This window comes from Coregonus lavaretus (genome assembly GCF_964263955.1).
Source record: "Coregonus lavaretus genome assembly, contig: HAP1_SCAFFOLD_4887, whole genome shotgun sequence".
NCBI classification, from domain to species: Eukaryota; Metazoa; Chordata; class Actinopteri; order Salmoniformes; family Salmonidae; genus Coregonus; species Coregonus lavaretus.
In genome coordinates, this window is record NW_028166795.1 from 13,789 (window position 1) to 41,295 (window position 27,507).

General features: G+C 44.2%; 2 protein-coding genes across 2 annotated transcripts; one reads left to right on the top strand and one right to left on the bottom strand.

Moving 5' to 3' along the window:
• Positions 1 to 858: 858 nt before the first annotated feature.
• LOC311114299 (troponin T, cardiac muscle-like) lies at positions 859 to 8,179 on the top strand (the record flags this gene model as incomplete). The annotated part of the gene is made up of 9 exons (XM_084189557.1): positions 859 to 917; positions 1,865 to 1,922; positions 2,413 to 2,529; positions 2,651 to 2,728; positions 4,499 to 4,612; positions 6,391 to 6,503; positions 6,715 to 6,805; positions 7,299 to 7,336; positions 8,140 to 8,179. The coding sequence occupies 9 exons, from the start codon at positions 859 to 861 to the stop codon at positions 8,177 to 8,179; spliced, it is 708 nt and encodes a 235-aa protein (XP_084045683.1).
• On the bottom strand, positions 7,375 to 27,507 carry LOC311114301 (dynamin-1-like protein). Its single transcript, XM_084189559.1, has 18 exons — positions 27,321 to 27,507; positions 26,054 to 26,198; positions 23,981 to 24,027; positions 23,127 to 23,198; positions 22,933 to 23,019; positions 22,498 to 22,660; positions 21,603 to 21,723; positions 21,229 to 21,360; positions 20,840 to 21,046; positions 20,208 to 20,328; positions 19,801 to 19,956; positions 14,099 to 14,188; positions 13,827 to 13,919; positions 13,648 to 13,701; positions 11,575 to 11,736; positions 11,297 to 11,406; positions 9,976 to 10,135; positions 7,375 to 9,650 (listed from the first exon to the last, which is right to left on the bottom strand). The coding sequence occupies exons 1-18, from the start codon at positions 27,420 to 27,422 to the stop codon at positions 9,594 to 9,596; spliced, it is 2,079 nt and encodes a 692-aa protein (XP_084045685.1). The 5' UTR covers positions 27,423 to 27,507; the 3' UTR covers positions 7,375 to 9,593.

Below are 27,507 nucleotides of genomic sequence, written 5' to 3' on the forward strand. Positions count from 1 at the left end.
GGGAGTATGGATGAGTGCAATTTTGTTTGGATCAAGCCCTCATTAAATAAACAGTTTAGGCATATATAGTGTTCTTCTAAGACGAGCTAAGTAATTGATCAGACTGACAATGTCCTCTGAGCCAGTCAGCAAGCCAGAGCCAATACCTCAGATGTCAAGAGAAAGACGGAGTGCTGTGAGAGGGAGATTGACTGAATACTGTGTGAGAATGATGTAGTGCTGTGTGAGAAAGATTGAGTGCTGTGTGAGAAAGATTGAGTGCTGTGTGAGAAAGATTGAGTGCTGTGTGAGAAAGATTGAGTGCTGGGAGGTGATGATAGTAGCCTAGTCTACAATGTGTTGTTATCCTGTATGGCTTACTCTTATAGCATTATCATGTACTCAAGTAAAGTTGTATCTTGTATTTTAGGGTTCAGATAAAACAAAATGTCAGACACAGAAGAAGTGGAGGAAGTGCAGTAAGTATCATATGTATTTGTATTATTATTATTATTATTATTATATATATTTAATGTTTTAAAACCTTCCACTATATCAAACTAATCAAATATTTATTTTGTTTTCACGCCACTTCTTTTGTGAAGGGAGGAAGAAGGTAAGATTGCTTTGTCTGTAAGTCTGTCAATAAATTGAGATTTTACTCAAATCATTTTAATGAATTAGATTAGTGGCGATTTGAGAAATGTTTTATCATTTTTGTCAATTTGAAAGATTCACTGCTTGTGTATATGCAAATGCCCTGTATATTTTATTACACAATTATACTTTTATGACCCCATCCCCTACAACTTCAAAAGGACTATTCTATCCTGATTAACATGAAATCCTTCTAATAATGCTTACAACCTTTTGTATGATATGATCAAGCTAAGAGAGTCACTGTCCTTTATTACAGATGGATCCAAGCCCAAACCAAAGTAAGTTTTTAGATTACCCCTAAATCATGAATGAATTTGACAGACTATGATTTAAGATGTAACGCTGAAGCGTTACAGATTCCGCAATAGAAATGTAAAGTTAATTTCCAATTGAACCGACATATGCAGCGTTCACCGTGAATGCAGTCTCTCCTAAAGCGGGAACACTGCCTTTAAATTTAAATCACGCTGTAAAGCTGAACTTCCACGATGCGGGTTGAAAAGAGCCCTTGCTTTGGTTTAGGTCTTAAAGCTGAGAAGGGTAAACAGATCCACTGGTCACCCCAGGCCCATTTGTAAAAAATAAAAAATAATAGTACATGTGCATGTAATTGTGATGGACGCTGTAGGAGAGAGGAATAACGTTGTGGGAGAGACAAAAAGTGAGTAAAAAAACACCCTACATTTACATCCCGCCCTGAATGTAAGCCAGGGCGGGATCAGCCAGCGGCGGCTTCCCGCATGCGCGATTCATTTGCAGTCTGGACGGGGAGGGGTGAACATCTCCTGCTCTGACTGCAGCTGGGAGGGACTGCTGCGCGAGGACTGGGCCGTGGGCCGCCTGTGAGTGCTTTGGGACGGGGGTGGGGCCCGGGCCCGGGCCCACGGCAGCACCCGCTGCTCGTTGAGAAGAGTAAGAATGATACGTGCTTTCACATCAGAGTCTCCAAAAGTCTCCAATAACACCAGAAAAAGTCGCTAGATTTGTCGCTAGTCGCTTTTATGAAAATGTGTCGCTAGAGGGGTCTGAAAACTCGCTAAATATAGCGACAAAGTCGCTAAGTTGGCAACACTGCCTCCAAGTGTTTCTGGGTGGCTCTTTTTTTATTTTCCCCTGACAGATTATACGTTACATTATAAATGATGTTGAAAGATAATGTGACATTTACTGAAATGCTCAAATTGAGATTACATATACTCTAGACACACAATTTTCATTTCCATAGGTTTGTGCCAAACATCTCTGTGCCAAAGATGCCTGATGGCGAGAAAGTGGATTTTGATGTAAGTTGAATCACATAAACACACACACACACACACACACACACACACACACACACACACACACACACACACACACACACACACCACAGGTGGTTGGTGGCACCTTAATTGGGGAGGATGGGCTCGTGGTAATGGCTGGAGTGGAATAGGTGGAATGGTATCAAATACATTAAACAAATGTTTCCATGGTTTCCATGTGTTTGATGCCATTCCATTTGCTCCGTTCCAGCCATTCATTATGAGGCGTCCTCCCCTCAGCAGCCTCCAATGCTACACACACATCATGATAAAAAAACGAACTTACCATTTGTGACAGATGTGCTCCAACTGTCTCCTGTTAAAATGAAGCAAATGAGAGGTACAGAAAGTCAATAAAAGATTACGTCTAACTAGGGAAATGACTATTTTCAGGGTGTATTACGTGTATATTATGTCTTACCAAAACACACAACTCTTATTACTTAATCTGATTCTTCCTTGTGGTGGTCAGGACATCCACAGGAAGCGTCAGGAGAAGGACCTATCTGAGCTCCAGTCTTTGATCGAGTCTCACTTCATCCAGAGGAAGAAGGAAGAAGAGGAGCTCATCACTCTCGTCAACAGGATTGTGAGTCGGCCATTTTAGAATCTGGAGAGTGAATGTTCTTTCACTGTTCCTAGAAACATGGCAACGCGACACATAATGACTTTGTCACTGAGTCTGTGCGTGTGTGTGTGTGCGTGTGCAGGAGAAACGTCGTGCGGAGAGGGCAGAGCAGCAGAGGGTTCGTGCAGAGCGAGAGAAAGAGAGGCAGGTCAGGGTTGCGGTGAGTCTTCTCTCCATTATGACACTTAGCCAATGTGTGTTCTATGCTGGAATTGAACCCACAACCTGTGTGTTGCACGCTCTTACCAACTGACCCACACAGGACCACATATGACTAAAACAATATAACTTCTAATGGCCAACGTGGCAACAGGTTGTGGATGTAATTTCTATGATGGATCTTGCTAGATATTTCCTTCCCTAATGCTCTGTCTTCCTTCCCTAATGCTCTGTCTTTCATCCCTAATGCTCCGTGTCTTTCTTCCCTAATGCTCAGTGTCTTTCTTCCCTAATGCTCAGTGTCTTTCTTCCCTAATGCTCAGTGTCTTTCTTCCCTAATGCTCTGTATCTTTCTTCCCTAATGCTCCGTATCTTTCTTCCCTAATGCTCCGTGTCTTTCTTCCCTAATGCTCCGTGTCTTTCTTCCCTAATGCTCCGTGTCTTTCTTCCCTAATGCTCCATGTCTTTCTTCCCTAATGCTCTGTGTCTTTTTTTCCTAATGCTCAGTGTCTTTCTTCCCTAATGCTCTGTATCTTTTTTTTCCTAATGCTCCGTGTCTTTCTTCCCTAATGCTCCGTGTCTTTCTTCCCTAATGCTCAGTGTCTTTCTTCCCTAATGCTCTGTATCTTTTTTTTTCCTAATGCTCTGTGTCTTTCTTCCCTAATGCTCCGTGTCTTTCTTCCCTAATGCTCCATGTCTTTCTTCCCTAATGCTCTGTATCTTTTTTTTCCTAATGCTCCGTGTCTTTCTTCCCTAATGCTCTGTATCTTTTTTTTTCCTAATGCTCCATGTCTTTCTTCCCTAATGCTCTGTGTCTTTTTTTTCCTAATGCTCAGTGTCTTTCTTCCCTAATGCTCTGTATCTTTTTTTTCCTAATGCTCCGTGTCTTTCTTCCCCAATGCTCTGTGTCTTTCTTCCCTAATGCTCTGTATCTTTTTTTTCCTAATGCTCCGTGTCTTTCTTCCCTAATGCTCTGTCTTTTTTTCCTAATGCTCAGTGTCTTTCTTCCCTAATGCTCCGTGTCTTTCTTCCCTAATGCTCCGTGTCTTTCTTCCCTAATGCTCAGTGTCTTTCTTCCCTAATGCTCTGTATCTTTTTTTTCCTAATGCTCCGTGTCTTTCTTCCCTAATGCTCTGTGTCTTTCTTCCCTAATGCTCCGTGTCTTTCTTACCTAATGCTCAGTGTCTTTCTTCCCTAATGCTCTGTATCTTTTTTTCCTAATGCTCCGTGTCTTTCTTCCCTAATGCTCCGTGTCTTTCTTCCCTAATGCTCTGTGTCTTTCTTCCCTAATGCTCAGTGTCTTTCTTCCCTAATGCTCAGTGTCTTTCTTCCCTAATGCTCTGTATCTTTTTTTTCCTAATGCTCCGTGTCTTTCTTCCCTAATGCTCTGTGTCTTTTTTTTCCTAATGCTCAGTGTCTTTCTTTCCTAATGCTCTGTATCTTTTTTTTCCTAATGCTCCGTGTCTTTCTTCCCTAATGCTCTGTGTCTTTTTTTTCCTAATGCTCAGTGTCTTTCTTCCCTAATGCTCTGTATCTTTTTTTTCCTAATGCTCCGTGTCTTTCTTCCCTAATGCTCTGTATCTTTTTTTCCCTAATGCTCAGTGTCTTTCTTCCCTAATGCTCCGTGTCTTTCTTCCCTAATGCTCCGTGTCTTTCTTCCCTAATGCTCTGTATCTTTTTTTTCCTAATGCTCAGTGTCTTTCTTCCCTAATGCTCCGTGTCTTTCTTCCCTAATGCTCTGTATCTTTCTTCCCTAATGCTCCGTGTGCAGGAGGAGAAGGAAAGGAAGGAGGCAGAGGACCAGCGTAGGAAGCATGATGATGACGCCAAGAAGAAGAAGGCTCTCACCAACATGACCCACCAGTATGGAGGTGTCCAGCAGAAGGTATCTCCAAAAACATTTTTAAAAACCTGCGTATTCTTTATCATAAAGATATTGATAATAGTGTAACGGAAGCATCCAAGTAATGTGGGGCAATGAACATTTCCTCCAAAATATTTTGATTTAAAAAATATACACTACCGGTCAAAAGTTTTAGAACACCTACTCATTCAAGGGTTTTTCTTTATTTTTAGTATTTTCTACATTGTAGAATAGTGAAGACATCAAAACTATGAAATAAGACAAATGGAATCATGTAGTAACCCAAAAAGTGTTAAACAAATAAATCAAAATATTTTTTATATTTGAGATTCTTCAAGCAGCCACCCTTTGCCTTGATGACATCTTTGTACACTCTTGGCATTCTCTCAACCAGCTTCACCTGGAATGCTTTTCCAACAGTCTTGAAGGAGTTCCCACATATGCTGAGCATTTGTTGGCTGCTTTTCCTTCACTCTGGGGTCCAACTCATCCCAAACCATCTCAATTTGGTTGAGGTCAGGAGATTGTGGAGGCCAGGTCATCTGATGCAGCGCTCCATCACTCTCCTTATTGGTCAAATAGCCCTTACACAGCCTGGAGGTGTGTTGGGTCATTGTCCAGTTGAAAAACAAATGATAGTCCCACTAAGCCCAAACCAGATGGGGTGGCGTATCGCTGCAGAATGCTGTGGTAGCCATGCTGGTTAAGTGTGCCTTGACTTCTAAATAAATCACAGACAGTGTCACCAGTAAAGCACCCCCACACCATAACACCTCCTCCTCCATGCTTTACGGTGGGAAATACACATGCGGAGATCATCCGTTCACCCACACCGCGTCTCACAAAGACACGGCGGTTGGAACCAAAAATCTCCAATTTGGATTCCAGACCAAAGGACAAATGTCCACCGGTCTAATGTCCATTGCTCATGTTTCTTGGCCCAAGCAAGTCTCTTCTTATTTCTGTCCTTTAGTAGTTGTTTCTTTGCAGTAATTCGACCATGAAGGCCTGATTCACAGTCTCCTCCGAACAGTTGATGTTGAGATGTGTCTGTTACTTGAACTCTGTGAAGCATTTATTTGGGCTGCAATTTCTGAGGCTGGTAACTCTAATGAACTTATCCTCTGCAGCAGAGGTAACTCTGGGTCTTCCATTTTTGTGTCAGTCCTCATGAGAGCCAGTTTCATCATAGCACTTGATGGTTTTTGCGACTGCACTTTAAGAAACTTTCAAAGTTCTTGAAATGTTCCATATTGACTGACCTCCATGTCTTAAAGTAATGATGGACTGCCGTTTCTCTTTGCTTATTTGAGCTGTTCTTGCCAAAATATGGACTTGGTCTTTTACCAAATAGGGGTATCTTCTGTATACCCCCCCTACCTTGTCACAACCCAACTGATTGGCTCAAACGCATTAAGAAGGAAAGAAATTCCACAAATGAACTTTTAAGAAGGCACACCTGTTAATTGAAATGCATTCCAGGTGACTACCTCATGAAGCTGGTTGAGAGAATGCCAAGAGTGTGCAAAGCTGTCATCAAGGCAAAGGGTGGACATTTGAAGAATCTCAAATATAAAATATATTTTGATTTGTTTAACACTTTTTTGGTTACTACATGATTCCATATGTGTTTTTTCATAGTTTTGATGTCTTCACTATTATTCTACAATGTAGAAAATATTTAAAAAAATATATTTTAAAAAAACCTTGAATGAGTAGCAGTGTCCAAACTTTTGACCGGTAGTGTATATACACAAAATCTCTGAGAACAATCGTATTTCCCATTTTTCAATGCTCAGAGCGAAAACCGCAAAGGAGCCAAGAAACAGACAGAGAGGGAGAAGAAGAAGAAGATTCTTGCTGACCGAAGGAAACCTCTCAACATCGACCATCTGAATGAGGACAAACTCAAGTATGTCATAGTTCATATTCAGAATTTGCCTGTCCTCAGAAAAGCTGACAGTGTTATCATAATTATTTATGATGGTTTATGTCTGACGTTTTTCATTTTATGACTGAACATGACTATCTGAATGGTTTAGAGTGATGTAGATTCTTCAGTGAGACAACAAAGGTTCTTTGGGGCAAGAAAGCAAGTGTTCTGATCCACTGTTGCCCGACAGGGAGAAGGCCAGTGAGATGTGGCAGTGGATGATGGAGTTGGAGGCAGAGAAGTTTGACCTCAGTGAGAAACTCAAGAAACAGAAGTATGATGTAAGTCACCTAGACCTAACACAGAAACGAGTATGCAACAGTCACCCTCAATGAAATACATCGGCAAGTTCCTGGGTTCCTTTCTCCTCTCAACCTCCCTGGGATCTGGGGAATACTGCGAGATAGTCTTGTCTGCTTTCGGATGGCAATGAGAGAGGTCCCAGGCAGTGGGTACAAGGGTTGGGGTCAATTCCATTTCAATTCAGAAAGTAAACCAAATTCCAATTCGACATTTTCCTTATTGAAAAACATTTAAGAGACTTAGAATTTGAAAGTACTTCCTGAATTGACCCCAACCCTGGTCGGTACATGAAAGGTGAACTACAGTACTAGTGAACAGGTTAAACTACAGGTGAATTCTGAGGTCTATAGTATCATCCCGTTCCTGGGTTCCTCTCCACCTCTCAGATGGACTCCACCTGTGCAGGTTTCTTCCACAGTAACTAAAAAGTGTTGTTTAAACGCTTACAGCAAGTCTTGTGTGTCCTTACAGATTAACCAGCTTCTCACTCGGGTCCAGGACCACCAGAGGTAAGTAACACGGCAGTCCAGAATTTTGGACTTTGAGGGACATCAGAATTCGTGTTTATTAGGGTACAAAATGGAAAAACAAGTAGAATACAGAACAGACAAGCATCTCTTATTGGATGAGTACAGAGTACATTTTGGAACAGTTTCTTCCATTTCGTGCCTAATGAACAAGACCCAGAATAGTGGTTTTCGTTTTAATTGGACTCACTGGTTGCCATTCCATCAACAACTCCATTTCCCATCATTCCTTTCAAACTCCCAAGCAGGGACAGTCATTTATTTACCAGTGGAACAAGCATTTATCATTCATTGCCAATCACTCTATTAGACATTGTAACAGAAAACCTGATTGAAACCAAAGAAATAGCCATGACCATCGCTTACACCGCCTGTGTCCGTCTCTGTGTGTGTCTGCATTGTATGTAGCATTGTCACTGCACGATAGCTTCAAAACGTTGTAAGTGGTCACGATACAAACTGCCAAGATGGTCTGGTCTGAAATTGAAGCACAATACAACCATTCCATCATAAAAATCAAGCCAAAATAACTAAAAGCCTGTGTAACTGATGGACTGACTGAAACCATTAAACTAATTCACACTTGACCCATAAGTGTACCACTTTTGCCGTCGGATTCTCTGACTCCCCCTTGTATGAGGGGGAGTGAACAAGTGCACACTTCAAGGGTGAAGAGTTAAATAATCAGTATGCAGGAAAGTGCTGCAGCAGAGACTTTCACTACTGGGCTGACTACCTGGCTGCCAAGCCATTCAGCTTTTTTAACCCTATCCTGCCCCTCTCAGCGCCAAAGGTCGCGGCAAGAAGATGGGCCGGGTGAGGTAAAGGAGCTGCCGCCATGGTCAAGGGCAGACAGCCGTGACTGGAGATCCATCCACGATAATAATGTGTCTGTATACGTGTTCATCATTATGGCATAACGTCAGAATGGATCACATGTACCAAGTCAATAAATGAGTCACTCAACCCTGGTACCCCTTTTTGAGAATATACAGAATAAACCTGTCACTTCAAATTAGATGTTGCCACACAATTCAGCCCTGCACTGACCGTTCTACTTTTACTACTGATCGTTTTCCCACATGGTATTGTGGGTATTTCATAAATTCACATAGCCTACTATTACAACAAATTATCATTATTCATATCAACATAGTAGTACACATGACCTTATCAATACACTAGATAACTTGCAAACACTTTCAGTGACAGACGTACAGTCACGAGTCAAAACAACCCACATAGGACTGGGTGTAGCATTGTTAGGTGAAAAAAGACATGAAATCACATTCAGAGAACATAGAAGTGTACGGTATGCAGCTGCACTATGGTGCATTCACGCCAACCAATAACCAACACTTATTCTACATCAGAGTGGCACTTTTCTGCTCTTTGTAAATATCAACAACACAAATGAGGGATTGTTACCATGTAAGGACATTTTCAGCAGTAGCATAGACATGCGAGAAAATAGATCTATATAGAATATGGGCCCCGTGTCGCTCAGTTGGAAGAGCATGATGCTTGCAACGCCAGGGTTGTGGGTTCGTTTCCCACGGGGGGCCAGTATGAAAATGTATGCACTCACTAACTGTAAGTCGCTCTGGATAACAGCGTCTGCTAAATGACTCAAATATAAATGTAAATCTGTAACCATGATGAAGACAGACAGCATTTACAAGTCGCATCGCAAGCATACATTACAGCAAGCCAGAAACTAGAGTAAACATCTTTAATTTAACTCTACATTATTCGGTAGGTAGGCCTCACACCTTACATGTTCATCAATATAATACTATACTTACATATGAAAGATCATTTGGTGTGTGGTGTGGTGCAGGTGAAGACTGATTCTGTATTTACTGCCCTTCGTATAGGTCAGGTCCCTATAATACATCACACAACTTTATTCAAATCTGCGTCCCGATTCTCCAGAAGTGTGCACTTTTACACTTATCCGGTCATGGATTTAACAAAACAGTGGAAACTCCCTCCAGCCGGTGCTTACACCAATCCATTGCTTTTAAAACCATGACAGGGGAGTGTGGAAGTGCAAACTTTAGGAGGAGGATGGAGAATTGAGACACAATAAAAACACAAATTGTGACACCAGTGCATTTCCAAGTTCGCCGTCTCTGCAGTCCAAGTAGGTTTGAGACAGAACAGGGCTTAGGGCTTAGGGGGAAGGGTTTAGGGTCCTTGTGGGGGGGGGGGGGGGAGTGTATGGAGGTAGAGGTCATCACCACAGGTGTGTTTCTCTGATCTCGGCAATCACTTGACTAGCTTTCTGCAAGGCCTGTGGACACAGAGTGGAAAAGCCTGTTTAGATGAGCAAATTCATACAGAAACAAAACACCCCCAGTGATGTCAAAGCTGGAGGTCACAGTTTGTCCCAACATCTGCTATATTCTAGCAGCAGTTAGATCACTTTTCACAGAACTCACTTTTGAAGATGGTTAACACACACTACCAAGCTTCTCATTTGTGGTGCTGGGAGTTACTGCCCCAAAAACACTTCTGCCATATTTCAAACTCCCATAGTTCTGCAACTAATCCCAGGCGTGTATCTTGAGCATGTCTTCAGACTCGGTGAGCAGGTTCTACACACACACACACTGTACCTTGAGCATGTCTGCAGCTTCGTTGCGTCTCTGGGCCATGTCTTCAGACTCAGTGAGCAGGTCGTCCAGCAGACCAGCCTTGTACAGCTGGCCCACCAGTTCACTCTGCAGGCTGTCCTTCACATGGTTCACCAGGAAGTGCATCACCGCCTTGGGCACGCTGCAGGAGGGAGCGCAAAAGGAGAGAGAAGTACACTGAGTGTACTAAACATTAGGAACACCTGCTCTTTCCATGACATACTGACCAGGTGAATGCTATGATCCCTTATTGATGTCACCTGTCAGACGTATATTGTGTATGTGTGCCATTCAGAAGGTGAATGGGCAAGACAATATTTAAGTGCCTTTGAACTGGGGTATGGTAGTGTTGGATTCTAGCTTGAAATACTTGAAGTTGATTACTTTACATTACTTTAAATGAATGTATCTGTTGGGGTCAATGGAGGGTGGATGAGAACCAGGTGTATGGAAAGTTACTGAGTGAGAAAGGGGGAGTGCAGAAAGTTGACATTCTGCAGAAGATGTTAGCGTTAAATCTCATGTATCCTATAGAGAGGGGCAAATGGCAACAGTCTGGTTTCAGTCACTGATCAGGTTGGATAGCCGTGGAGTAGGGAGGAGTGAAGAATTCGGACCGAGGTCAGGTCAGATGAAATGACAAGGAACAGTTCTATTACACACACACACCACCTAAGTTCCTGCCTAGCAACAGAGATGTATTGGCTGTCTAAATGTGTAAGGAGGAGACTCCGCCTAATAGGCGGGTATAAATACTTGTGCTGGTGGAAACATGTCTTTGTCTTTTCAGCTGTTTGACCCATTGGGTGAATAAACTTGGTTTGAGCTTTACTAGTCGTCCTTGAGTTTTACTCTGTTTGTCAGAACCTAACAGCAATAGGTGCCAGGCGCACCGGTTTGCGTGTCAAGAACTGCAACGCTGCTGGGTTTTTCACGCTCAACAGTTTCCCGTGTGCATCAAGAATGGTCCGCCACCCTAAGGACATCCAGCCAACTTCACACAACTGTGGGAAGCATTGAGGTCAACATGGGCCAGCATCCCTGTGGAACGCTTTCAACACCTTGTAGAGTCCATGTTCCGACAAATTGAGGCTGTTCTGAGCGCAAAAGGGGGTGCAACTCAGTATTAGGAAAGTGTTCCTAATGTTTTGTCCACTCAGTGTATAGACAAAGGGTGGATGAAAGAGTGAGGGACTTTCTCAATTTCTTAAAAGCAGGTGAAAAGACAACAGTAGAAATTTGATTTCTAGAAATCACAGGAGGGGAGTCTAACAACAGGAAGTAGAACACAGCGGCACCATACCTGTCCTGGATGTTTTTCCTGACGATGAGGAAGTAGGACTTGATAAGCCTCTCGATGACCTCACAGTCCCTCTGCTCTCTGGCCGATAGTTTCCTGGAAACAGGAACTGGCTTGGGGATACAAGGACACAAACAGACCAATTACTGACAACTCAAAAAGTCTGAGGTCATGTGGTTGCTTGGCATTACGTTTTACTCCTAAGAAATAGATTTGTTAGATTTTTTAAAAATGATTTTGTAAAGTAGGCTAAAGCTTTCTGTCTTGATGCTACTACCCACCACATCCAGCAGGTTGACAGCATGGCCCCTCTGTGGGCTGGCGGGGTTAGAGGTCTGGAGCATGGACTTGTCTCCACCCATCCCCTCCTCTCCCTTCTTCAGCATGCCCCTCCAGTTCCCTGTCCCTCCGTCCTGGTCTCCCTGGGGACCACCACCTGCAGTCTGGAGACGGGGAAATAGACACAGACAGCATGGTTAGAGATCATGGCAAGAGGTTTATAATTTTTTCGTTTATTCAACCTTTCATTTATACAGTCTCCTTGAGATTAAAATATCTATTTTATAAAGAGCATCTATTTTATAAAGAACAGCAATCATACACGTGTGACAATGTATTCCTAAAAAGCATGCTTCTCTCCAGGCTGTTACATCAGCCTGTCTGGTATGATGTAACATCTACAGACTATACAGTCCTGTCTGTAGATATACTGAGATTTTGGAACAAACTGCATTCTGACAGCTGCAGGGTCACATATAGTACAAAGCCTTCAGTCCAGGGACCCTTCCTCTGTACAGAAGCACACATGCCGGGAGGAGACACTAGATGGGAAATGTAGTTCATCCTCAGAGGGGTGGGGGACTTTCAATTTATCAAAATACATATTTGTTGGACACTGAAGAGGACTAGAGAAGGGGAACACAGAATTGCCTCATACACAAAGTAGGGTCTTCCGGTCTACAGGGGTTGGGGAGGGGAGAATGAGGGTGGGTTGGGGTCAGGAGGAATTCCATTTCATTTACTTCTGAATTGACGACTGTCAATTTTACTTAAAGTTAACTTCCTAAATTAACTTAATTGAAATTAAGCCTTGGTTGAGTTAGGATGCAGGCAGGCATTGAGTGACACAGGGACACACCTTGGGTCCTTCTCCTTCTGGGGGAGGAAGATCAGTGGGGGAGAGAGACTGACCACCTGGGCCCTTAAAGTACTAGAGAGCAGAGAGAGTGAAAGAGGAAGGAGTGGACAGAAGACTAGAAGAAGTAAAAAGTAGCAGTAGTAGAAATTAACTGAGCTTGGAAAGGGAAAGACATAGGGAAAGGCCTAGGGAAAGACATAGGGAAAGACATAGGGAGCAGAGAGAGTGAAAGAGGAAGAGAGGGGTGAAGAGAGAGCAGAGAGAGTGAAAGGAGTGGACAGAAGACTAGAGGAAGTAAAAAGTAGCAGTAGTAGAAATTAACTGAGCTTGGAAAGGGAAAGACATAGGGAAAGGCATAGGGAAAGGGCAAGGCCTAGGGAAAGGGAAAGACATAGGGAAAGGCATAGGGAAAGGGAAAGGCCTAGGGAAAGGGAAAGGCCTAGGGAAAGGGAAAGGCCTAGGGAAAGGCCTAGGGAAGGGAAAGGCATAGGGAAGGGAAAGGCATAGGGAAGGGAAAGGCATAGGGAAGGGAAAGGCATAGGGAAAGACAGGGAAAGACATAGGGAAAGGAAAAGGCCTAGGGAAAGGGAAAGGGCAAGGCATAGGGAAAGGCATAGGGAAAGGCATAGGGAAAGGCATAGGGAAGGCATAGGGAAGGGAAAGGCATAGGGAAGGGAAAGGCATAGGGAAAGGCCTAAGGAAGGGAAAGGCATAGGGAAAGGCCTAGGGAAAGGCATAGGGAAAGGCATAGGGAAAGGCATAGGGAAAGGGAAAGACAGGGAAAGACATAGGGAAAGGAAAAGGCCTAGGGAAAGGGCAAGGCCTAGGGAAAGGCCTAGGGAAAGGAAAAGGCCTGGGGAAAGGCCTAGGGAAAGGCATAGGGAAAGATAAAGGCCTAGGGAAAGGCCTAGGGAATGACATAAGGAAAGGGAAAGGCCTAGGGAAAGGCAAAGGCCTAGGAAAAGGCATAGGGAAAGGCCTAGGAAAAGGCCTAGGAAAAGGCCTAGGAAAAGGCCTAGGAAAAGGCCTAGGAAAAGGCAAAGGCCTAGGGAAAGGGAAAGGCCTAGGGAAAGGGAAAGGCCTAGGGAAAGGGAAAGGCATAGGACTATGGCTTCTAGTGCTGCTCTAAAGGGTAGACTGGGAGCCATAAAGAAACAGAGAAAACAGTACATTTTGTAGCAATCAAACAAATCCTAACCACATGACAGTCTGTTACCTTATCCCGAGGAACAGATGAGGGCAGCTCTCTCATTCTGTTGCGTCTCTGTTCCTGAGACACAACCACATGATTTCATTAAGTAAAACACTTCATATACTGTATAAGACAATAAGAAAATACTAAATTAAGTCAAATTGAAAGAAGCAGTTTCCAACTTTGTGAACAATGTTCATTACCTCTATGTTGTTGTTCATGAGGCCACAGGCATCAGCAAAGTCAGGGTGTTTGGTGTTAATATAAGCCAACTCGATGGCCACCAGGTTATGAACCTGAAAAGAAAGACAGGAAATTTGATTTGGTACACTTAAGGACAGCAAACAGACAGTATTCTACTATACATTCAATCTATAGGGTTTGTGGGTTATTGTAGTGGATCAGAGAGCATTTACAAACATTTATAATGGCTTATTCATTAAAATTATTCTAAAGTGTAACCGAAAAGACTCACCATCTCATTGGTGACTGGTAACCTTTTCCTGAGGAGGGATGTGACCACTTCTACTATGGCATCATGGAGCTTAGGAAACCTCAACAGCTCCTAGAGAGAGAGAGAGATACAACTCATCACAGAGCTTAGGAAACCTCAGCAGCTCCGAGAGAGAGAGATGCAACTCATCACAGAGCTTAGGAAACCTCAACAGCGCCGAGAGAGAGAGATGCAACTCATCACAGAGCTTAGGAAACCTCAGCAGCTCCGAGAGAGAGAGCGAGAGATACAACTCATCACAGAGCTTAGGAAACCTCAACAGCTCCTAGAGAGAGAGAGATGCAACTCATCACAGAGCTTAGGAAACCTCAGCAGCTCCGAGAGAGAGAGCGAGAGATACAACTCATCACAGAGCTTAGGAAACCTCAACAGCTCCGAGAGAGAGATGCAACTCATCACAGAGCTTAGGAAACCTCAACAGCTCCTAGAGAGAGAGCATCCATCAAGAGCTTAGGAACCTGCAGCTCTCCGAGGAGAGAGATGCAACTCATCACAGAGCTTAGGAAACCTCAACAGCTCCGAGAGAGAGATGCAACTCATCACAGAGCTTAGGAAACCTCAACAGCTCCGAGAGAGAGATGCAACTCATCACAGAGCTTAGGAAACCTCAACAGCTCCGAGAGAAGAGATGCAACTCATCACAGAGCTTAGGAAACCTCAACAGCTCCTAGAGAGAGATGCAACTCATCACAGAGCTTAGGAAACCTCAGCAGCTCCGAGAGAGAGATGCAACTCATCACAGAGCTTAGGAAACCTCAACAGCTCCGAGAGAGAGATGCAACTCATCACAGAGCTTAGGAAACCTCAGCAGCTCCTAGAGAGAGAGATGCAACTCATCACAGAGCTTAGGAAACCTCACAGCTCCGAGAGAGAGAGATGCAACTCATCACAGAGCTTAGGAAACCTCAACAGCTCCGAGAGAGAGAGATGCAACTCATCACAGAGCTTAGGAAACCTCAACAGCTCCGAGAGAGAGATGCAACTCATCACAGAGCTTAGGAAACCTCAACAGCTCCGAGAGAGAGAGATGCAACTCATCACAGAGCTTAGGAAACCTCAACAGCTCCGAGAGAGAGATGCAACTCATCATGAGATTAGGAAACCTCAGCAGCTCCTAGAGAGAGATGCAACTCATCATGGAGATTAGGAAACCTCAGCAGCTCCTAGAGAGAGATGCAACTCATCATGGAGATTAGGAAACCTCAGCAGCTCCTAGAGAGAGATGCAACTCATCATGGAGATTAGGAAACCTCAGCAGCTCCTAGAGAGAGATGCAACTCATCATGGAGATTAGGAAACCTCAGCAGCTCCTAGAGAGAGATGCAACTCATCATGGAGATTAGGAAACCTCAGCAGCTCCTAGAGAGAGATGCAACTCATCATGGAGATTAGGAAACCTCAGCAGCTCCTAGAGAGAGATGCAACTCATCATGGAGATTAGGAAACCTCAGCAGCTCCTAGAGAGAGATGCAACTCATCATGGAGATTAGGAAACCTCAGCAGCTCCTAGAGAGAGATGCAACTCATCATGGAGATTAGGAAACCTCAGCAGCTCCTAGAGAGAGATGCAACTCATCATGGAGATTAGGAAACCTCAGCAGCTCCGAGAGAGAGAGATGCAACTCATCACAGAGCTTAGGAAACCTCAGCAGCTCCGAGAGAGAAAGATGCAACTCATCACAGAGCTTAGAAACCTCAACAGCTCCTAGAGAGAGATGCAACTCATCACAGAGCTTAGGAAACCTCAACAGCTCCGAGAGAGAGATGCAACTCATCATGGAGATTAGGAAACCTCAACAGCTCCTAGAGAGAGATGCAACTCATCACAGAGCTTAGGAAACCTCAACAGCTCCGAGAGAGAGATGCAACTCATCACAGAGATTAGGAAACCTCAGCAGCTCCTAGAGAGAGATGCAACTCATCATGGAGATTAGGAAACCTCAGCAGCTCCTAGAGAGAGATGCAACCCATCACAGAGCTTAGGAAACCTCAACAGCTCCGAGAGAGAGATGCAACTCATCACAGAGATTAGGAAACCTCAGCAGCTCCTAGAGAGCGATGCAACACTCAGTGACTGGCCAGATGACTAGAGTCAAAGCAGTGTTGTTGATGTGAATGTGTGTGTGAACGAACAACCTACCTGTGCTGTAGTTGCTGCAAATCAAATCAAAGTTTATTGGTCACGTACACAGATTTGCAGATGTTATCGCAGTTTCAGCGAACGCTTAAGTGTCTAGCTCCAACAGTGCAGTAATATCTAGCAATACAAAAACCAATACACATCCCCCCCCCCAAATAAATACTACAAATATCAGAACAAGCAGTCAGAGACCAAAATATACATACATACATACATATATATATACATATATATATATATATATATATATATATATATATATATATATATATATATATATATATATATATATATATATATATATATATATACACACACATATATATACACATATATATATTATATAGATAAGCAATAAGGCCCTAGGGGGTGTGGTATATGGCCAATATACCACGGCTAAGGGCTGTTCTTATGCACAATGCAACGCGGAGTGCCTGGATACAGCCCTTAGCCGTGGTATATTGGCCATATACCACAAACCCCTGAGGTGCCTTATTGCTATTATAAACGGGTTAACAACGTAATTAGAACAGTCAAAATAAATGTTTTGTCATACCCGTGGTATGAGTGTGTAAAGCTGTCATCAAGGCAAAGGGTGGCTACATTGAAGAATCTCAAATATAAAATATATTTTGATTTGTTTAACACTTTTTTGGTTACTACCGGTAGATGATTCCATATGTGTTATTTCATAGTTTTATAATAATATGCCATTTAGCAGATGCTTTTATCCAAAGCGACTTACAGTCATGTGTGCATACATTTTTACGTATGGGTGGTCCCGGGGATCGAACCCACTACCCTGGCGTTACAAGCGCCATGCTCTACCAATTGAGCTACAGAGGACCACGTCTTCACTATTATTCTACAATGTAGAAAATAGTAAAAATAAAGAAAAACCCTGGAATGAGTAAGTGTTCTAAAACTTTTGACTGGTACTGTATATTACACACACGCTGGCCAGTTCATTAGGTACACCACCCCGTTCACGAAAATTGATCGCTCATACAGACAGTTAGTCACATGGCTGTGGCTTGTTATATAAAGCAGGCAGACATCGAGGCATTCAGTTACTGTTCGATTTAAAGTTAGAATGGTCAAAAACGAGTGGCCTAAGCGACTTTGAGCGTGGTATAATCATCGGTGCCAGGCATGCCGGATCCAGTATTTCACGCACGACAGTGTCTATGGTTTACCGAGAATGGTGCGAAGAACTTGGTGATCCTTGTCACAGATGAGCTATTGCAGCAGACGACCAAATCGGGTTCCACTACTATCAGCTAAAAACAAGCAGAAGCAGCTCCAGTGGGCACGTGATCACCAACATTGGACAACTGAGTGGAAAAACGTTGCCTGGTCCGACTCTCAGTTACTGTTGATTCATGCTGATGGCAGAGCCAGGATTTGGTATAAGCAGCATGAGTGCATGGACCCATCCTGCCTGGTGTCAACGGTACAGGCTGGTGGCGGTGGTGTACCGCTGTCCAATCTGCAGCAACTGAGTGATGCTATCACGTCAGCATGGACCAACATCCCTGTGGAACTTTTTATGACTGGTACAATCCATGTCCTCCGAAGAATTCAGGGGGTTCTGGAGGCAAAGTGGGGCCCGACCCGGTACTAGAAGGGTGTACCTAATAAACTGTCCGGTGAGTGCAACGTGTGTAAAGAAAGAATTGACAGTATATGAATAGAAAAGGTGTGTACAGCAGTAGTTATATAGGATGAGCAATGACTATAATACAGTATATACATATAAAGTGGGTTAAACAGTATGTAAACATTATTAAAGTGACCAGTGTTCAATGACTATGTACATAGGGCAGAAGTCTCTAAAGTGCAGGGTAGAATACTGGGTGATAGCCAGCTAGAACAGTGACTAAGGTTCAGGGCAGGGTACTGGGCGGAGGCCGGCTAGTGGTGACTGTTTAACAGTCTGATGGCCTGGAGATTTAAGTTTTTCAGTCTCTCGTTTCCAGCTTTGATGCACCTGTACTGTCTCCGCCTTCTAGATGGTAGCGGGGTGAACAGGCCGTGGCTTGGGTGGCTGAGGTCCTTGATGATGTTCTTGGCCTTCCTGTGACACCGGGTGCTGTAGAGGTACTGGAGGGCAGCCAGTATACCCCCGGTGATGCGCAGGGCTGACTGCATCACCCTCTGGAGAGCCCTGCGGTTGCGGGCAGTGCAGTTGCCGTACCAGGCGGTGATACAGCCCGACAGGATGCTCTCAATGGTGCATCTGTAGAAGTTTGTGAGGGTCTGAGGTTGAAGAGGCGCTGTTGTGCCTTCTTCACCACGCTGTCTGTGTGAAGGGACCATTTCAGGTTGTCAGTGATGTGCACGCCAAGAAACTTGAAGCTTTTGACCCTCTCCACTATAGCCCGTTGATGTGGATGGGGGCATGCTCTCTGCAGTCTCCTGTAGTCCACAATCAGCTCCTTAGTTTCGTTGACGTTGTGGCAGAGGTTATTTTTCCTGGCACCAGTCCGCCAGGGCTTTCACCTCCTCCCTGTAGGCTGTCTCATCGTTGTTGGTAATCAGGTCTACCACTATTGTGTGGTCAGCAAACTTCATTAAGTTGGAGACGTGCGTGGCCCCCATGTTGAGGATCAGCGTAGCAGAGGTGTTGTTGCTTACCTTCACCACATGGTGTGGGCCCAATTACACAAGGAGGGGTTCAAACCCAGGGCCCTGAGCTTAGTGATGAGCTTGGAGGGCACTATGGTGTTGAAGGCTGAGCTGTGGTCGATGAACAGCATTATTACATAGGTGTTTATCTTGTCGAGGTGGGATAGGTCAGTGTGATGGCGATTGTGTCGTCCGTGGATCTGTTGGGGCGGTATGCAAATTGTAGTGGGTCTAGGGTGTCGGGTAAGGTAGAGGTGATATGATCCTTAACTAGCCTCTCAAAGGACTTAAAGATGACAGAAGTGAGTGCTACGGGGCGAGTCATTTAGTTCAGTTACCTTCGCTTTCTTGGGTACAGGAACAATGACTGGGATAGGGAGAGAATGAATATGTCCGTAAACACTCACGCTCTGAAGACGCGGCTTGGGATGCCGTCTGGGCAGGCAGCCTTGTGCGCGTTAACACACTTAGTCCAGGGACTGAACGTTAGTGAGTGATAAACTGAGAGGCGGTGGATGGTATGCACGCCGCCGGAGTCTGACTAGGGCCCCACTCCTTCTACCTCTTCTCCGACGTCCCCCGGGATGACTAGAGCTGCCTCCGGAAGTTCAAAACAAAGGATCCAGGTCAGGGAAGTCAACATTTCTGCTCACATTTCTGGTAAGTGACCGCCAATCTAATATCCAAAAGTTATTTCCGGCTGTAGGTAAAAATACAAGAAACATTTTGAGCAAATAATGTAAGAAATAATACAAAAAAAAAAAAAAAATACTGCAAAGTTGGCTAGGAGCTAGGAACAAGGCGACCGTGTCTGTTGGCCACCATCTTGCCAAAACGGAGTGTACTTACCTGTGTGCGTGTGTGTGTGTGTGTGTGTGTGCACGTGTCCCTCTACCTGTGTGCTGTAGTTGCTGCAGTGCTGGATGATCCTCTGCATCTCCTCGTGAACCAGCTCCACACAGCGCAGGCTGGGCTCCTCCAGTCTCTTCACCTGTCTCTTCACCAGCAGCTCAAATGACACCTCGGGCACAAACAGGGCAGGCCGCGGGCCCTACAGAGAGAGAGAGAGAGAGAGACTACATTACCCAGCAGTCTCTGGCTAACACACAACTCTGTCACTGTTAATTTTCTTGAGAGAAAGTAAATGTGTCTTTTTCTGCTTTGAACTCAAGCTAAACCATCAACCTTAACCCTAAAACAGATGTGTCAAACGGATCATCAAAACGCTGAACATTCCATCATTGTACTTGAAATGAACATGGATCCCAACATATGTGAGGCTCTACAGAGCACACAACTCACTGTAGCATTCCTAATAGCTGTTAGCACGTCTATGGTGGTCAGACCTCCCAGCGGGTCTACGGACTCCAGCGTCCGACCAAACGTCTCATGGAAAATATAACAGATTCGTGCTCCACCACACCTGAAAGAGAACAACAATTTTGTCATTTTGAGAGCTTGGGACTATAAGGTTCTATCTGCATTTGTAAAAAATTGAGTTGACAGCCTTGTTCTTCCTATATAGTCATCTAAATACCCCAATTGTTATGTAAAAAATATATAAAAATTGCTGACATTCAAACCAATGGGGTTTTGGAACTTTAAAGCCAATTATCTCAGAACCATCTTTTTGCAGATAGAACCTTATAGTCGCAAGCTTTCGATTTGTAACTGAAAGATCAAAGTAGTAGACTAGTTAATCTAGCCTAACTAATCTACCACCTCCTACATTGGACTGCAAAAGCATCCAATTGTTTTACTTGTGATGCTCAATTTGTACTGGCGCCACCTTCTGGCAACTAGTAGAGGTGCAAGGATGTTTGAAAGAGGTTATTTCCATGCTTCCTGCTTTTCTCTTCATATAAATGGGAAAAAAACACTAAAGAGTAGGAATTCACCCCTTTTTTTAAGAGAAAGAAGAGTAAGTTGCTCACAGTTCTGTTGTCTCTATGTACTTGGCGGTGCCCTCGATGGTGTGGCAGTACTCTGCAGCGAACTTGGTGATGAGCTGCAGCAGAGTAGAGCTCTGGTCCTCTACAGGTTCACCGTAGCTACTCAGCAGGGACTGGTACTGGGACGCCAGCACATTGATACGAGTCTTCAGCTCCGGGAGACAGTCTCTAATGTGGTGCATCAACAACCTGGCAACAAAGAGAAGAAGAAGAAGAAAAAAGAAACAGACAACATGATGTCGTCCACAACGAAAGTGACTCGTTAGAGTGACATTACACTCCAAAATCAGAAGTTGGTCAAACGGTTTCAAACCTCAAAAGTTGTCTTCTGTTGAGGCCTTGTTTTTCCTAATACGTTTCTATTTTCATACCTGTTCAACGTTCTGGCCAAGTATTTGGTTCCATTTCTGTTGGCGAGGGAGGGGTACTTCTTCTGTAGGAAGGCATATTCATCACGGATGGCATCAGCCACTGACTTCTTATTGTTGATGTCAAGCTGACTCCTTGGAAAAATAAATAAGGGTGGGACTGTGAGTTTTTTGATGACATTGTAGCGTTAAAGAACATTCTAAACCTTTTTCCATTTTGATCCTGAGTGACTGTTGGCTTCTAGCACCCTTCGATACACGAGGACAAGGAGAGTAAATTCTCTCCCTTCAAAATATATGCAGGATTTCCCAGAAGGCTGAAGTTCTGCTCTATTCAACATGTTAGAGACTGAAGTGTATTTTGTAAAGGTGCAGACCTGTTGACCACTCCTATGAGGCCCAGTTTGACAGGGATGACTCGGCCCATCAGTACGTCCATGGCATCTGTCCCAGCATCCATCAGGTCCAGTTTGGTCACCACAGCCAACGTCCTCCTGCCTACACACAGCGACACAAACAGCAGAACTCGTATTCATAAAGCGTATCAGAGTAGGGGTGCTGATCTAGGATCAGGTCCCCCCATCATGAGAAACTCCTGGCCCTACATCCAGGTAATCAAGGGGTTTTCGCAGTCAGTGTATCCTACATCCAGGTAATCAAGGGGTTTTCGCAGTCAGTGTATCCTACATCCAGGTAATCAAGGGGTTTTCGCAGTCAGTGTATCCTACATCCAGGTAATCAAGGGGTTTTCGCAGTCAGTGTATCCTACATCCAGGTAATCAAGGGGTTTTCGCAGTCAGTGTATCCTACATTCAGGTAATCAAGGGGTTTTGGCAGGCAGGGGGATCCTACATCCAGGTAATCAAGGGGTTTTGGCAGGCAGGGGGATCCTACATCCAGGTAATCAAGGGGTTTTGGCAGGCAGGGGGATCCTACATCCAGGTAATCAAGGGGTTTTGGCAGGCGGTGTTTCCTACATCCAGGTAATCAAGGGGTTTTAGCAGGCGGTGTATCCTACATCCAGGTAATCAAGGGGTTTTGGAAGGCGGTTTATGCCATGGCATTTCTGATATAAGGATTAAAAGATTGAGAAACCACTGTAGGAGACAGCCAATTGAGATTAACAGAGAGAGAGCGGGAGAGAGGGAGTGGGAGAGCAAGAGAGAGAGAGCGTATGGAAGAGAGAGAGGCAAAGAGAGAGAGACCGTCAGCTACACACAAAGAGAAGAAAGAAAGTGAGACCGAGCGAGAAAAAGAGAGAAAGGTGTTTACCATCAGGGTCGACCTCGCGCGCCACTTTGAGGGCCTCTGAGGTGGCCATGTCTGTGTTGGCAGCAGTCACAGCCAGGATGATAGAGTTGGGGTTAGAGATGTGCTTCACGATCAAGTCTTTGATCTGCACCTCTATGTCTTTGGGCTGGTCTCCCACCGGGACCTGGGTAGACATACACACACTGTCAACGTAGCCTGCTCATATCATATTTCAAACCATACTTGGGGTTCTGTCTCCTTCAATGTACCTGGAAAGAGAGATGGTTCAGTGAACCATGCTTACAAGACGAGTAACCTTGCCTGAGCTCTGAAGACTTGCATTACCTCCCAGAGCTAATGCCTTTAGCTCAGCAGGCTAACTAAGTTTTGTGGTGGGTTCAAACCAACTCGATCAGCATTTACATTTGAAATAAAAAGGCTTTTCTTTCTGTGTACCTTTGTGATACCTGGCAGATCCACCAGCGTGAGGTTGACTACGTGAGGGGAGAAGATTTTCAGGTGTATGGGCTCATCAGTGATTCCCTGGAAGAAAACAAACAGAAATGTCAGTTTAGCAGTTGGCAATGATAACAAGTGTTTGACATTGTTGGGGACTACCTTTGCACCAAATTATTTTGTTGTTGACATACCTTGTTATTGCCAGAAACTCTTTCCGTTTCAGCTTCGATCTCGAGCCTGATGTCGTCGAAGTCTGTGTAGATCTAAAAACAAAGCAAATTTGACCTTAATGGGCACTGTGTGGAATAACAAATGATTACATTAGGGTTTATATACTATAGCTGCATATGACACATGACATCAATTTAAATATGATCTGGACACAACATCAAAAGAAATGTAATCTGATCTTACAAATGTAAGCATGAAGATAAGAAAAAAACAATCCTCTATCAGCCACAGAATCAATGCAATTTACAGTATAGCACGTCACAAGGCCTTCTCTGTTCCTGACGCGTGCTTACATCTTTCTAGCCTGTGACTGAGAGAGGGTTTGTGGCTGATCATGTGACTTAGAGAAAGTTCCTCTACAGACACAAAACATCTAGCTATTCCAATATGAACTCCGTGAATAAATAAACACAATAGCCCAGGGTTTCCCAAACTCAGTCCTGGAGCCCCCCCCCCTGGGCACACGTTGTGGTTTTTGCCCTAGCACTTCACAGCCGATTCAAATAATAATCAAAGGCTGATGATGAGTTGGTCATTTGAATCAGCTGTGTAGTGCTAGGGCAACAACCAAAACGTGCACCCAGGGAGGGCCCCAGGACCGAGTTTGGGAAACCCTGCAATAACCTACCGTGTGTTTATATCTGATTAGGTTTATCAAATATTTAAGCTGCGTGTCTATTTGTGGCAGTGAACGGGAACTCCACTGAGAAGAACAGAAAGCTGAAGGAGTGCTTTGCTTAGTCAGCAACCTGCTGGCTTTGAACCAACACAGAGACTACCTCGGAGGCATTTTTAGCACTGAGACATAGCCTACCTTGTTTTTGGTGTGTAGAAATTTGCCCCATTCCTCTCCGTCGACGCCTGTGGGAATATAACAAGGCAGTCTCAGTCTATCTGCCAGATGTCATTTGGAGTGGGCCCTAGTAGCCTGCTCTTAGGGACAGTTTCGCAGACACAGATTAAGCCTAGGGCTAGACTGAAAAACTATTTCAACGGGGACTCTCCATTGTACCCGATTTTAGTCAAGGTCTAGGCTTCATCTGTGTCTTGGAAACCGGCACATGGTGTTGTTATTAAACTGTCATCATGTTGACTGGTGTCTAAAGGGAGGATGTAGACCTATTTGTTTGTTCAGCTGGGATGGGAATACATTCTGCGGGCCGATAAACCAGAGGCATATGGCCAGAGATTTGAACACACAAACAATACAGTGAGAAATGTTGTTTTTGACAAAAGCAAAGAAAATATGCCTGCTGTGAGAAAAGACAGAGAAGCATGGTTGGTGCATTATGGGAAACACAGGAATAGGCATTACTACTACCTAGCTACCAAACACCTTTCATAAACAAAACTAATAATGCACGTATTAGTTGGATTAATTCAACTGAAATAATTACTTACCAAACTATGAAAACCAAATAAACAGGGTGGTGGCTCAGCTGTTAGTTAGCTATAAGCAGTTTGTTTGTTTTTCAGCATATTTAAAATGGGCGTGAATTGGAACATAAAATGTTATTTGCCCTTAAGGGCCATACTTACCACCAACTAAGTTATGACACTGTGACCATGCACTCCAAAATAGTTTTTCTTAGACGTCCTTTCCTCATACAGAAAATCAAGTGTTTTGTCTGAATCAGAGTTTGACCTTATTGGACTTGATTCGCTGAATCAAGCTAAACCACAAGGTTTGGCAGCTTCATTTAGCCAGAAAAACAAAAGGCTAATAGGCAGGATGGGAGAGGGGCAAAACGGGGCCAGCAGAAAGAGGTAGGCCTAGACTAGAGTAAGAAGCTGCTGATTGGACACAGACAACAGGCAATATGGGAACAAGGAAAAGGAGACCTTTGTAAAGGCGCATGTTTCTCCAGGCATTGGGGTCTGTGGTTCAGAAGAGATCAGATGACAGGAGAGAGGGGTTAGTAGTTAGCCTAGATGCTAGCTGCAGCTCCTGCTTCATGGCCATCTGCAGCAATGCAGTATTTTACGTCATCCTTCATGTCGTGACCATTCCCAGCAGCAGGGCAGACTCAAGCACTAAGCCTATAGTGCAGAATGTCTCAAACGAGGCAAGGTTTACTACATTTGTCATTCTATTGGGGAAAGCCTAATAGTGGCATATCTCCAACGACATAAGCTGGTTTTGCGTTTAAATGTCTTGGATGTCATTGTGGATAGAGTATCTTGACATTGCACGTTGTTGTGACTTGGTGGCTATTTAAGAACATTCAGGTTCCTGTAGAATTTAAATAGATAAGGGAAACCACGTTGAAGGTTATATGCCTAATTTACGGCTAGATACTTGCTAGCTAGCCCACTGCTGTGACTGCAGACTTCATTAACTGCTGAGTTGACATGGCACTTCTCACAGTCCAACTGAATCATGCACCATGACATTATTCCTGGTGCAGTCATTCATAACAACATGTCCTGGCCTAAGCCGCTCTACCAGACTTCTTCTTCTAGAAAAGGCTGGCCAACCAGAGTCAGAAACACACAGGCACACAGAGCATCAAAACACAGCATATCACACAAACCTAGATCACACACAAATGAACAGAGAAAGTCACAATAGGACACGCATTCAACTAGAGTGGTTTAAATAGTAATCTGAGGAGTGGAGACATGAGAGGGACAGGAAGGATTACAACAACACCACCACCTGTTAGAGAGACACAGAGCAGCCGCCAGCAGAATGTCGCTTTCTCAAAGTTCACAGGTTTTTTAGAAACCCTGGTTGGAGGATTTCATTCCAGAATCAGAAGGAAATAGCCTAAGCAGAGAGGGAATACTCCAACCAGGGTTTCTGAAAAACATGGGAACTTTGATGAGAAGCATCCCAGAATTGTACAACCCTAGAGCAGTGACGGAGTGTCGTGTTTCACAGTACCATTCTCCTCGCTGGTCTTCCTGCGGTCCTCTGGGTCCACGTGGACCAGCTGGAGGATGAGGGGCCGACGGGTGACGACGCCAGTACCCCGGGGCAGAAGGTCTCTGCCCACCAGAGCCTCTAGCACTGAACTCTTCCCACTGCTCTGGAGACAGAAACACAGGCAGAATCAGTTACAATACAAAAAGTAAACGTGAGCTGGTAAACAACACAAGTCAGCATCACTTACAAAGTACAACTGAGGCTACGCAAGTGTGAAATCTTTCCACAACATTGATTTGAACCTGCCTGATCTCACCTCAGCTGCGCCTGGCTGTAGTTGACCTATTTTAGTTTGCGCTCGGTCATGTGGTAAAAATAGAACTGAAAGAGACAGGGATTTCAAGGATTTTTCAAATGAACCCCTCTTTGTGAATCTGTCCTTTGAAAAGCAGTAACAAGACAATGCAGACACACTCTGGAGGCCAGATGATTGGGGAAACATCCTATGGCTGCCTTCTTGTCACCGTGGCACTTTCGGTTCAGAGGTTGCCAAAGGGCTGAGACAGTGACATCCTCTTAGCAAATCAGTGGAAGTAAACATGCCTGGGAGGGGATGGCTGCTACTGTAAACCTGTTATGCAACACCTACAACAGCTGTGTGGAGAGTGGGTACAGGTGTAGCCTATTTCATGTAGTTCATCTCTGTTCATCTAGGCAAATGGATGGTAATTCAAGAAATAAGACAAAGCAGATGCCTTGGAAGACTTCAATTATGTTCACATTTATTGAAAAATATTCAAGTCTTCCAAGGCTAGGAGAAGAATGGATACCAGTGACAGTGTAAACTACCCAGAACAGTGTAACATGTCAATTTAATGACTTGATTTTTAAAATCACCTCTAACTAGTTGTTTGCTTGACTTTGGTCACGGCTTATGACACCTGCGGATTAACATAGTAGTATGTTACATGGGTACGGGGTAGTTAGCCAGGTTGCACTGCCTGTCAAATTCGCGCTAGCTAACTATACAGCTGCTCACAATAGTGCTAACTAGCTAGCTAAAAATCTAACTAGCGTGATAGTAGCTAGCCAGAGCTAATTAACTAACGTTAGATAACCTTTCCTTGAAAACAGAGCACACGTAACCACATTTATATGTTCCATGAGTGGAACTGCGTGATAGACCGCAGTAGCTACCTAACGACGTAAGAGTGAATACAACTGGTTAAGAAACTCTGTGGCGAGAGCATGCTAGCTAGCTAGCTGGCTGGCTAGCGATTCTTACCTGCGTTCCAACAACAGCAATCTGCGGCAGCTGGATAATGTCCGCGCCAACTGTATTAAACACATCTTGTAATTTGTTGATGACAGGGATAAGGGCCTCCATAGCTCTGAAAAGGCTGTACCTGTCAAATAAATGGACTAACTAGCCAGCTACCCTGCTAAACACAGGCACAAAGTCATTCAGTGTC

Excerpts from the sequence above, each read along its gene's own strand:
- LOC311114301 (XM_084189559.1), bottom strand. The coding sequence starts at position 27,422 with ATGGAGGCCCTTATCCCTGTCATCAACAAATTACAAGATGTGTTTAAT. Across the intron at positions 21,361-21,602 it reads CTCATAGGAGTGGTCAACAG|GAGTCAGCTTGACATCAACA; the intron begins GTCTGCACCTTT and ends TATTTTTCCAAG. Across the intron at positions 9,651-9,975 it reads AAGCTGCAGACATGCTCAAG|GCCTTGCAGAAAGCTAGTCA; the intron begins GTACAGTGTGTG and ends CTGTGTCCACAG.